Raw genomic sequence first — 12,867 nt, 5'->3', positions numbered from 1 at the left:
ACGCTTCCATCTGAACATGAGGAAAAACTTTTTCACTGTGAGGGTGACAGAGCACTGGAACAGGTTGCCCAGAGAGGTTGTGGAGTCTCCTTCTCTGGAGATATTCAAAACACGCCTGGATGCAATCCTGTGCAACGTGCTCTAGGTGACCCTGCTTGAGCAGGGAGGTTGGACTAGATGATCTCCAGAGGTCCCTTCCAACCTCAGCGATTCTGTGATTCTGTATGCATGCATGCATGCACAAGGTAACGCTTTTGATAGCTTAGAAGGAAAGAGCGAATGCTAACATTTTTAAATCTCAGAATGGTTTGAAATATACTTATTTCTCTTTGGTAAAGGAAATGCCTTACAGCTTCTTGAAATCATGCAAACCTTTGAGTATTATTTATGCCTATAAAGTAAGTTGCTACTTTGTGCTGTAATAACTGCTACTTTATTTAATGGCAGAGAACCATTGTTCTGAAAGTTGGCTGAACACTGGATCAAAACCTTAGCTCTTAAGATACTTCTCTCTCTTCCTCCCTCCATCCCCGCTTAGACTGACTCTTATTTTGGAAAAACAGCACTGGTGAGTTTTTATTGGGATTTTCAAGAAAGCAGGAGTGACTATATTAAAAATTCTCTTCTCTTTCCCCAGGGGGAGAAACTGATGTAAATGCAGATGACCATGCAGAATGCAGTTCAGGTAAATACTTTTGTATTGCTTGAATTTTGTATAATGCTTTTTTATGCAAAGATCTACCCTGAAGCAGATGAAATGCTAGAATCTGTGGAACGTCTTTAGCTTAAACAAATGTAATGGTTTTCCCATTTTACAAATGGAGCCATGTGGCAAGACTGATATAACCCAGGAATGCTGGATCCTTACCATGTGTTTTATCAGATATCCATAAGGGCTGACACCTAAGAAGGTTTCTAAGCCAAAGGCTGAGATTATTTAAGAATATGTATGATGATTAAAATGCATTGTTTTTTCTTTTAAAGCCTGTATTTGAGTTAATCACTTAAAAATATAAATACATACAGATGTGTACATATATACAGACACACTTGCTGAACTGAAGGAAAGTGGCTAAAAATGTTGGGAGGACTCCTCCTCTTTGGAAATTCTATACTTGAAACTTCGATGTGGTCCTTTTCTTAAAAAGTAAAGGTAGCTTTTAGTCTGAAAATACATATTCCTTAAAAGAAATGCTAAGGATATATGTTCTCGCATAGGAATATGCTTCCACTTTCAACTTCATCATTTCATAATTTAAACATAAAATACATCCAAAATGCTTGATCAGAGAAATCTGTAGTCTGTAGTAAATTATATTATAAACTACAGATTTTATTACTTAAAATATGCTGGGAAAAACCTAGCATAGGTTTAATACATGTCTTTTTTATTTAAAATTCAGGAAAAGTAAGTCATTTGAAAACCAAATAAAATCTATATGTAGCCACAGAAGGATAAATGTGAACTCAAGAGAACAAATACAGTGGTGCTTCTGATACAGCAGTCACTAATGAGAGTTGGACTGTGCTTGATGCTGTTATGTTGGTTTTGTGCATGTGAAGGGAAATGAAAACTTACTCTTGGAATAAGAGATGTTTAGTATAAATCAGAACTGCAAGATTCTACCATCTGATTGCGAATATTAGAGCTGACTATCTTCAGTTTCCTGAAATCTTCTGCAGGTGTGGTTCGGAGATGACCTTCCTTTAAGTCCGCGAAGTCCTCTGACTCCCAGACATGGCCCAGGTTTGGCAGATGTGTGCCTATATGACCAATGGATATCTGTGCGGCATGAGGCAACTTTGGTGCCTATGCAAGAAGATCTGTCGATCTGGCTGTCTGGCCTGTTGGGTGAGTTTAAAAATAAATCACTGTCTAGTAAATCTCAAAGTGCATTCCAATATCCCAGTCAAGGCTGATACTTAATATTCATAATACTATTAAGATTTGGTGTGTTTGAGCCTCAATGATTAGAATTACATTAAAATCCATGCTCTGGTTTCAGATTTTATTAGCTTCCACCTCTTAGAGGTAGGGTGATTAATCCTTCTAATTTATATTTCTGAATATTGTTGTCCAATTAAAATCCAACTACATTACTGAATTTTAGTTTACTTATCTATTTCTACTAATTTTCAGTCTGTCAAGTCCTTTTTTGTGAGGGGAAAGGAGGGGATAGATAGTTATAGCATCTAGTTGGGCAGGAGGAGCAAATATTAGTTTAGAAAGAACCTTTCAGAGATTTCTTTCTAAATGCTTTCATTATTTTATTACTTCAATGGTAATATCTTTGTGGTCTGGCTCATAAGATGGGAAGAAGTTCATCAATCTTTTTATAAGAACCCAAGCAACAATGGCACTTAATATTGATTGTAGGACTTCTCTTCCTTTGTGGACCATAGCCTAACCTAAGTCTTTAACTATGAAATGCTGTGTATGAGTTGCCAGTAAGTTTATATGAGATTTCTTTACCTTCTGTGGAGTGACTCTAATATTTGCCTTACTTTTTTTTAGGAATAGAAGTCACAGCAGAACAACTGCTGGAAGAACTTGATAATGGAGTACTACTTTGCCAGTTGATTGGTGTTCTTCAAAACACAATTAAAAAATGTTGTAGCTCAAATAACTTAAGGGTGGGTCATATTGTGTTTTTTCATATATATATATAAACCACTTAGTTGTAAGAAGTACTAAAATGAAAAGCAGGTAAGAGTTCCCAAATTTGTGTTTTTCTGCTGCGTATCCAGATATTGATTAACAACGATATGGCTTTATAGATGGATAAACTAGGTTTATGCAACAAATAACATTTATTCCATTTGTGAACCAAATCTTAAGGTCCTTACTAAGTTCCCAGTTAGTCTGACTTCAGGAGAAGTCTTGCCAGAGGAAGGTCCAGTGCAAGACTGGACTCTGATTGTTCCTGGGATAATAGCAGGGTGGGCTGGTAACAAGGTATCTGCTGGCATTTAGTGGTATATTTTATGCCAGAAACTGGGGGCTAAAGTCTAGTATATAAGTTAGCCATGAAAATATCCAAACTGAGTTGTACTTGGAGAAGGGCTCCAGCTTTCCTGTTAGGAACTATGGCTGAGCTGAAATGTGAATCCCAAACAACTTGCAATCTGTGTTTATACGATGAAAAATACTGCTCTGTAACTTTGGATTGTAAAGCTGGTAACAGTAGGGCAGGTAGCATACGTTCAATGTTTAGGTACTCAGTCTAGTTACGGCAATGCTTGGATTTGTCAAATGCTAGAAGATCATTAACTAACATGCACCAATTGATAGGACAGTACCTTGTCTTACCATATCCAAATACCTTTTTGTGTTTAGTTTTTACTGTTTTACATATATGGTGGCATTGATGCTTAGTTTTAGGAAATGCAGGTCTTAAATAATGGATATTTGCCAGTAAGTAATAGAAGGGCTAATATTAGAATTATTGCTAATGGGGGGGAACATGACAGCAGTCTTAGGATGCCAAATGGGATTTATATGAGAGCTGTATGAATGCTGCAATTCTTTTTTTCTTTTTTAAGAAGGATAAGATGCCCAACTTGAGTACATTTTTTCAAGCCTGTTTGTTTAACTTTGAAGATACCAGTTTAAAAATAAATACTGATTTGCATTAAAGTAAACTGTCCCTTGCTCCCCTTTGATTCCCTCTGCTTTCTAGAAGATGTCGAAATGTGGCAGCTGAGAACAGTTTCATTGGTTTAGGGTTCTTTGTGCTCATTCTACTGCCATGAACAGAGTGTGGGACAAGGGAATAGTTGTCTAAATTTGTGAGCCCACCAGCAAGACTTTTTACCCATCATGTAGGGAAATGGGGAGGCAACTGCATGGACAGTTTTGGGAGAGGTTGCGGAGCTGAGGGTTGCTCACTCAGAGTGACTGTTCACATAGATAAGGGGGAATGTGATCTGCATTAACATTGCCTTTGTAGTAGCATATGTGTTTTGTTTTTTTAAATTGTTATTTATTTAATACAAAATAGTTACCAATCACTGTTTCTGTACTCTGAATTTAGGGTTTATTTTCCTTTTAAAATGTGCTTTGAAATCTGTTGGCTGTGTTGATGTGCACAATGAACATCTTGTTTTCTTCCCTTGGCAGAATTTCCCAATGAGAAAAGTTCCGTGCAAGAAGGATGCTCCATCAGGATCTTTCTTTGCTAGAGATAATACTGCCAACTTTCTGAACTGGTGTAGGGCCATTGGAGTTGATGAGACTTATCTCTTTGAATCTGAAGGTTTAGGTAAATCTACCTTTTTGTAAGACTTATTTTGATCTGTATGTGCCTAACTACCTGGGTCACGGAGAACTCTTGCGTATAGTCTTGTGAAGCCTTTGTCATGACTGTTCCCGTCTTGTGCAAGCAGTTAATGATTTTATTTATTTTAAGGGAGTGTTCCTGTAAAAGTCTTGAAAGATCAGTTCAGTGACTGCTCTAGTTTGAATGATGCTTTTCCATCTTTGTGGAAGTTGCAGTGTGGGAGGAAGGGGGAAGTGGGAGCTGTGCAGCGAACTGCTACATGTCTTCTCTGTTACTCAGTGGCCTTTTTACTGACGGAAAACAAGTGTTGTGTCCCTTCCCTTTCCCCATGCTGGAAGACCATGAGGCCATGGAGTCAACTCACAATAACATCCTTTATTTGGTATTTGAGCTCGTTCTTATTGCAGAAAACACTCAGAATAACGCATTCATGACTGCTAAATTTGGTAACTACATCAGGGCGTTGTGCCTGAAGTGAAAACAGTCTGTTGGTAATTAACATTTACTTCGGGACCTACTTGACGTAACAGTAAGCTATTTGTATTTTCCCGTCTAATAAGATAGTTATGAAAATAAATATTGCCAGCTGTGTATGTGCACATGCCTGCCCCAGTGCGCAGTCTGTACCTTGTAACAAACAGCCACAGGACTGATATTTCCAGATGGAATAAAATTTCTGACTGCTAATTAAGAGAAACTTAGCAAATAAGGAAATACTCTTCTACCAGCTACTATGTCAGTAAAAGCCAACTGATACAAACCTTTCAGTGGCAAATAGAATACTTTTCAAAAAAAGTTGCAAAGTATCAGCCTGTCAAGCAGCACACCAAAAAATGCAAAGTTCTTTTATGTTCTTGGTAATCAAATGAATATGTTGCAATATTTACTAGATTTTCTTGAAGTCTTTGTGCCATTTAATGATATTTAAATGGGAGACATTGCTTTGACTAATTGTATGTCTTTTAAGCTCTCCTCCTTGCTAGTTGGGCTGCCCATGCCTTCTCTACTGGATCAACCTTATTTTAAATAGTTGAGTAAACATCCTTATTTGCATGTCTCTCATTCTGATTTAAGTAGGGAGTCTGTCTTTAAGTGCCATGAAATACAGACAAGTAGGAGAACTGAGTTATAAGAAAATTAGTTTTAATACTTTTCACTTCAGCTTGTATGAATTCCATTGCTTAAATACCTTAGTTCCCTTAACTGGATGGGTAACTAAAACCTGTTTAGCCTCCCTGAGATAAGCAGATGGGATTTCCTAACGCTGTGGCTTTTGCTCATAGCCAAAAAGTGTTTTGAAGTCTGGTTATAACTCTCAACACAAGCTTGCTTTGTGGCATAAATACCGTCTTTGAGCCTTTTTGGCAGTCAGATGAGCAGACTTGCAGCCTCCTTGATGAGACATTATTTCCACTGATGTTCTCCATCGAACTTTCAAGTTATTCTCTATGAATGAACTGGGGAAAGGCTGTCTCTGAAACTTGACAGTTGTCCTTTTCTATCAGATATATATTGCAACACATCCTGAAAATGTGGAAAGCCAAGGAGGAAAGAAATTAAATGGCTCTTGAGATAGCAGAAAGGGAGAGTAGCTGTCATGGGATGTCCTTGCACAACACTGACATCAAGCCTGATCTCTTGACTTCTGCTAGGGGTATATTTAGATATTTATTTTTTTTCTCTTCTGGATTCAGGCAATTTATACTATTTCTGTTACAGTTGGCAAAACAACTTCTGAACAAAAGAAAAATTAACCTCCAGTACCTTTTCAATTAAGGCTGTGTCAAATTCCTGTTCTAGATCTATCCTTTGTTATCAGATCTTTTTAAAGGTAGACTTTAAAAATTGCCTTTACAAGTTGAAGTCAATGATGAAAATAGAAACATCTGACTTTTTACTCAGTTTATATGTTAAGAAATACCTCAGTCTTATTTAAAGCAAAGCAGTTTTAAATATCAAATTGAACATCAGCATGATGTTAGATGTCATCTGTAAATATAGAGCTGGCTTGTTGGGTTTTTCTTCAGAGTTTCCAGTTTCTACTGAATATTGTTACTGTGCAGTAGGAAGAAAGTCAGACTTGTTTATATAGATAAAAGGTGCACCATATAAAAATTGTAGATACATTTTTCCCATCTCTTATATTTGAAGGGAATTTGGGGGGGGGGCCTGAATATCCTTTCTCCTGACTTTTGGTGTCTGAATTATTAGACAGTATTTCCAGTTGGCTAAGAAAGCACAGGGCTTGTTTGTGGATTTGTTTATTTTGTGTGCATTCATACTACTATTAGTGGACTTAAAAAATGTTGAGTGCGTTCCAATTTCAAGGATGAAGTAATTACTTGTGCATGAGATCTTGAATTATTTCTTTCTCTGTGGCCCTTGTTCTGCTTGAACCCCTAAATGTAGATGTTTAATAGAAAAAAAAACCACAAAAAAAAAACAAAGAAAAACCACACAAGCCCCCTGTCCCCCCCCAAAACCTCAACCCAAACTAGACATTGATTTCCTTCTCTCTGATTCTTTCATGCAGCAGAAAAATCAACTAACATTTTCATTTTAAAGTTGTCAAGAAAACCAAGAACTTCCATGGTCATCGATACACTGTTTGGCTGTCACCCTACCCTTCCATCTCATTCTTCAGCTCCTCCACTCATGACTTGGTACCTTCCTGGTCAAGTGTGTGCAATTGTCCCAGCTACTCTGACCTGGGAACGGGGGGTGCAAAGCAGCCTCTGGGTGGGACACTTTAGCTGTGTTATTGTAGGCACAGCCCTTAAGAAGCAAAATCTAATGTAAAACTGTTTAAGTACATGCTGCCAGGGAGGGAGGAAAGGAGGGACAGCAGGGTTGGGTGTGGACATCTCAACAGGGTGGCTGCAGCTGGCAGTCTGAAGTCTCCTAGGGCAGCTGCGCAGGCAGGAGCTTCTGCCTGTCAAATCAGCCACATGGATGGACCCTGCTGGCAACCCAAACTTTTAAAGGGATAATAAAAAAAACAGCTATCACTTGCTGAAATACTAGCAATCATCTTGATTATCCTTTCCCAGCCATGGTTTAAACTGTTTAGGCTGGCTGGCTTTGTATCGCCACCCACTTGTCAGCAAGATCCCTTGCAGTGTGGTCTCCTCTGGTTGTTCATCTATAGACTGTACCTGTGTCTGCACACGCACATATGAACCATAAAGTATATTTGCCTATTTCCAGCTGTTGAATGCTCTGGATCCCTGAGACTGCTAAAACATATTTGGCAATAGAGAAGGGAAAGCTCTCAGCTCTCTTGCTTTCCAGTTTGAATCTAGAAGGAATCGCATAAAACCAGCTAAAGTGTGTTTCTCTCAAGAGTTAGAGAGGAATTTGATTTCAGGAGTGCCAGGATAGGATTAGACAATTTTTCAAAGAGAATAAGAGTTTAAAAGCATGTAGTACTTATCCATGATACAGTACACCTCAAACTGGCTTAGTAAACTAATGTAGTTTGCCTTTGTGTAGGAGATGGCTTGGCTGTAGTCCTCTGTTCCATATCTTCCATTCTCTGAATCTAATTACACAGGCCTTCCTACAGTAAATACCGTTTTTTTCCCCTCCCTTTTAGTTCTGCACAAGGATCCAAGACAAGTGTATCTCTGTCTGTTGGAAATTGGTCGCATTGTATCCAGGTATGTGATCCATGCAGGGTTTTAACTAGGGAATAACGAATATATTCTTTTAAGTAAAAGTTAAAACAAAGTTAAGATGAACTGCAGTTGTTAAGTATAGTGCAGTAGGTGCTAATTTTGTGCAGAAAAAGCTCTTCTAGGCCTACCTTACAATATGAATATTTTTTTCAAATATTTATCATCTCATGGAGAGGTGCTGATGCATACTGCTTTTTATAGCTGTATGTTTGAATGCTACATTCAGCTTATAGATAAGTGTACATCTTGGAAGTATGCCTGAAGAACTCAGTGAACCTTAAATATGATTTTTTTTTTTTTAAAGCTTTGGGCAGGCATGGAAGCTTTGAATATGAATCAGCTCTTTATCATTCTGTAAGGACAAGAAGCTTTAAGATAGATTATGTAAATTGGTTGTGACCTAAATTGCACAGGTTTGACAGTACTGTTACTGCCTTCTGTGGTATCTCTAAGACCATCTTTGGGACAACTTCTAGAAACTCAGAGCTACTCCTTCTCTTTGGATCACCAAGACAGCTATTGCTCTGACTGATGTAGTGCTGCTCTCTGTCACTCTAGCTATTCAGCATTTTACATGTCCGTCTTCATTAATTTCTTTGTTTTCTTCAGTAGATTAGCAACTAATCTCTACTTATGTATTTGTATTGAGGTATGGAGTTGAACCTCCTGTGCTAGTGAAACTGGAGAAGGAAATTGAGCTAGAAGAAACACTGCTAATGACCTCTGGACCAACATTGCCTGTTAGCACAGCAAAGTCATGTCACCATGGGGAGCTACATGAGGCAGTAAGTACTACTTGCACTTATTTGCCCTACCTCACTTATTGTGAGGTGGGCTTTAAATCAGACTCTAAGTTTAGTACTTATGCGATCTGGCTCAGTAAGCGTAGATAATTTTTCATCTAATGTTCGTGAACCCCTTTAACCAGGAGACAGAAGGGTATGCACCTCTTCAGAAGATTTTTTTAAATGTAAGCAAAACATTGTCATGAATATTTTGGAGTTAATGCTTCAGTACGTATAACTTGTCTTGATCTTCCATTCTTCCTTTTTTTCACTGCTTTCTTGAGTATAAGAAATAACCTCTCATCATTCAATTTTTCTTATATATCAGTATTCTATGATTGGAACTTGTACTGCTCTTCAATTTGATGCTTTCATCAAACTTCACCAAATGTGAAAAGTAGACTTTGATAAAACATTTCTGAAAGAGAGACTTTAAATAAAACCTCTATAGCTGTACCAACTGGAAATGAGCATGTATGCAGAAGAGGAAATAATTTCCTCATCTTGTGAACTGATCCAAAAGGAATGATAAACAACTCTCCTATTTTGCTTAAAAATACATATTGAGACTTTAAAACTTGTTTATTATAAAAGTCCCCTGATGATGTTGTATGTAAAACTTTTGCTTCATTTGGAACATCAATCACCAGATTCTCCCTCTGAAAGGTGACTAGTGTTGGTGCTTGGCAATAGTTGACCTTCCAGTTCTTTAACTCTATAAGTGACTGTAACAGGCACATCTTGTCTAACTCTGGACTGACTTGGTGACCACCTTCCTCTGGTTTTAGTGGTTTTCTCACTGGGTGTCACATAGAAGATTAAATTATAAAAAACTTGGGAGAATGCTGAAGTACCACTGAGTCAGGTATAGCAATGGCATTGGTTCTGCTGAACACTGATTCAGACACAGAAGAGGCCCAGGCACTTGTTTCAGTTTCTTGCAACCATAATAGTGTCTTTACGAGGATGTGGTTGGGATTTGATGCTACTATGCACACTATTATAGACGAATCTTAAAATGGAAAGTAGAAATATGTTAAAATTGAGGAAATAATGAAAATTAGATCTAAGCAACTCAAAATATTTGTCTTCTCTATATGTATGTGCCTTCTGATCTTTTATTCTATGTTTTGAAGCTCTATATAGCTGAGATTTCTTTTGTGAGGGAATAGAATTCTAATGTTTCTTTCGATTGTGGGATGAAGATATTTGTATCTCTTGGTGTACTATGTAACACAAACTGTTAAACACATGCTTCTGTCAAAATACTAACAGATGCTTTCAACTGTAATAACTAGGTTAAACATATAGCAGAAGATCCTCCCTGTAGTTGTTCCCATCGATTTTCAATTGAATACTTGTCTGAAGGACGTTATAGGCTGGGAGATAAAATACTGTTCATACGAGTAAGTAGTTTCTCAATATTCCAAGTTTTATTCAGAAGGGAGAGAGAAATATTTTTAGTTGGAATACCTTGTTTTTTAATGTTTTTTAGTGTTTTAGAATCATAGAGTAACAGAGGTTGGGAGGGACCTCTGGAGATCACCTGATTCAATCCCCTACTCAAGCAGGTCTAGCTAATTTGATTTTACAACCATTGATTTTACAATAACAGCCATGCTAAAGTATAAGTGAGTTAATGATTTTCTGTGTTTTTTTCTAAATTTTCAGTAAGAACATGAAATATAAAGAAAGGTAATGCAACAGAGATTTAATCTGAGAATGTTACTTGGTCAAAATCTGGGCACTTGGGGTTTATCACTAGCAGAATAGCTGAGTGCTTTCTTAAGCAGGCATAAGAATTTGTGGGATTAAAAAATTTTGAGGACCTCCCTAATTTAAACAAAGCCTTTATCCAAAATTCTCTTTACTAAATAAAGATGCTGACAGAAGGGATAAAAATGTTTTTTGTACCTGTTTTGGTTTCCTCTACTTTTGTGTGCACAACTTGTCTCCTGTATATGCTCCTATATATGCTTTCATTATTTCCTTACACATAATGACTGTCTCTGCAGGAGATATGTCTATTAGCAATATCTGGAGAGCATACACCTCACATATTACATAATTTTTCTTTTTTAAAAGTCCTATTTTTATTCAATTTCAGTAGATTATAATGTAAGATGAGGAGATACTGCTGCAAAAAGACAGATATTTCTCTCGTTTCTCTCCCCCGACTTCCATTCTCAGATGCTACATGGCAAGCATGTGATGGTACGTGTTGGTGGAGGCTGGGACACTCTTCAAGGTTTTCTGCTTAAGTATGATCCGTGCCGAGTTCTTCAGTTTGCAACTCTGGAACAAAAAATCCTGACGTTTCAGAAAGGGATCACCAATGATAGGGTCCCCAACTCTTCAGCTAGAAGTCAGCAACCTCCTTCCATGAATCCGATGTCAGCAATTAATATGTTTCAAAAGCCGCCATCAAAACCCCCTATTCCTGTTTCAGGTCTAAAGGCTGCCCATGGGACCGGTGGTAAGAAAGCTTTATCTAAACATTCTCAGTCCCCTGCCCTGGCATCACCAAAAGTACCGTCACACCCATCCTCTACAGCCAAACCATTGTCAGCCAGGTCCAAATTACAGGGGACTTCAGTCACAGGAGTGCAGTCTCCTTTCAAACCAGAAATGGGCACCTCAAAGAAGCTGAAGTCTCCTGCACACAATTCACCAGGTTCTGCTCCTTCACGCCCTGTGCAGCATGTAAACAAGGGTCCTGCAGGATCAAGAACAGCCCTTGTTCACTCTGAAACATTGTGCAAACGTATTTGGTCCCCTGATGCTCCTAAGGTGAAATTTGCCCTGACCCAGAAGTCACCAGGAACAGGGCTACAGTCTACCCTCTCGTCCTCCATGAAACAGCTGCCTCAGCTGCCTGGAACAAATGAAACGATAGCTTCAAAACAGAAGTGTGTCCTTTCTAAATGCAAATCTGTATCTAGCACTACAACCAAAGCTAATTCTGTTGCTCTAAAGTCTGCACAGCCACCCATTACAAATCTGCGTACCGTTGCCAAATTTGCACGTTCTCAGCAGCTCCTTGTGAAACCTCCTTCTGAAAATACTATTCAGACTTCAGGGACTGGGTCTTGGCATCCTCAGAAAGCTCCACAAACAGCTTCTGACCAGAGAAGGAACCTTAAAACTGGTTCAGTCCTAAAACACTCAGCTTCTACACCTTCCCTTGCAGTTAATAAAGCATCAAAATCATCACCTACACTGGTATCCGCAAGCAAAAATGTATCTTCTGCTGCCAATAAGCAGACAGCCGCAGAGCATTTACAGGCCCAAAATGTCAGTAAAAGCCTTCAGGTTGGACCCACGTCATCGAAACCTTCTGAACGCACTCCATTATCTGTTGTGCGGCTTCCTCAAACTTCAGCCAAAGCGGCAATGACCAAAAAGCCAGCACAGCCTTCCACAAAAAGTCAGCCTGCAACCAAGAACTTTCAAGCAAATGAAACTTTTGTCCCAGTGACTAAGAAGGCACTCTCTAAAGGAAAATCAGCAACAGCATATAACAAAGGGATCCCTGGTGTATCAAAAGGCCCCCTTACAAAGAGCAGGCAAGACGATCACTATTTTGTTATGACAGGGAGTAAAAAGCCCAGAAAGTAAAATACCTGCTACCTGCTGTGGAAGTTTTAATTTCTTGCAAAGGGGCCTCTTGTATCTGCTACACAGAGGAGGGGGAAAATAACGTTAAATAACACTACATTTAACATATGAAATGTTAGGTATAATGTACGTCTTGCTGCGTAACTTACAGTAAGAACTGTATGTATTTTGTGGTTTAAAACCTTCTATCTTGATATATTTAGAAGTAAGCTTGCCTGCTGTTCAGCACTGTGTAATACAGAACGTACCTGTTTGCTGCTAGCCTGACCTGGTGTGGGAAAGGGCAGGCGAGAGGAGAGGGGAAAAGGGGCTGCTGCTTTTGCTGCTGTTGCTCATTTTGAAGGGAGCTAAGTCTATTCAAGGAGTTTTTACCCAGGGCAGAGCCTGAGTGATTCTGGTTGTTCTGGCACATCTGTTTTGAGGCTTGTGACAAGCGACAGAGCTGGGCACATGCGATACAAGTCCTAGTACCTCAAATAAAACTATTAATTTTTGTCTACCAGTCTT

General features: G+C 38.6%; 1 protein-coding gene across 1 annotated transcript; it reads left to right on the top strand.

Annotated features, from left to right (window-relative positions):
* The first annotated feature begins 655 nt into the window (after window positions 1-655).
* GAS2L3 (growth arrest specific 2 like 3) lies at window positions 656-12,360 on the top strand. The gene is made up of 8 exons (XM_026076124.1): window positions 656-685; window positions 1,684-1,852; window positions 2,516-2,634; window positions 4,121-4,262; window positions 7,876-7,939; window positions 8,607-8,742; window positions 10,041-10,148; window positions 10,933-12,360. Exons 1-8 carry the CDS (start codon window positions 656-658, stop codon window positions 12,358-12,360), a joined length of 2,196 nt encoding a protein of 731 aa, XP_025931909.1.
* Window positions 12,361-12,867: the final 507 nt, after the last annotated feature.

The sequence above is a fragment of the Apteryx rowi genome, unplaced genomic scaffold (assembly GCF_003343035.1).
Source record: "Apteryx rowi isolate R43461 unplaced genomic scaffold, aptRow1 scaffold_426, whole genome shotgun sequence".
NCBI classification, from domain to species: domain Eukaryota; kingdom Metazoa; phylum Chordata; class Aves; order Apterygiformes; family Apterygidae; genus Apteryx; species Apteryx rowi.
Note: the sequence above shows the minus strand (reverse complement) of the source record. Positions and strands in the feature narration are given on the sequence as shown.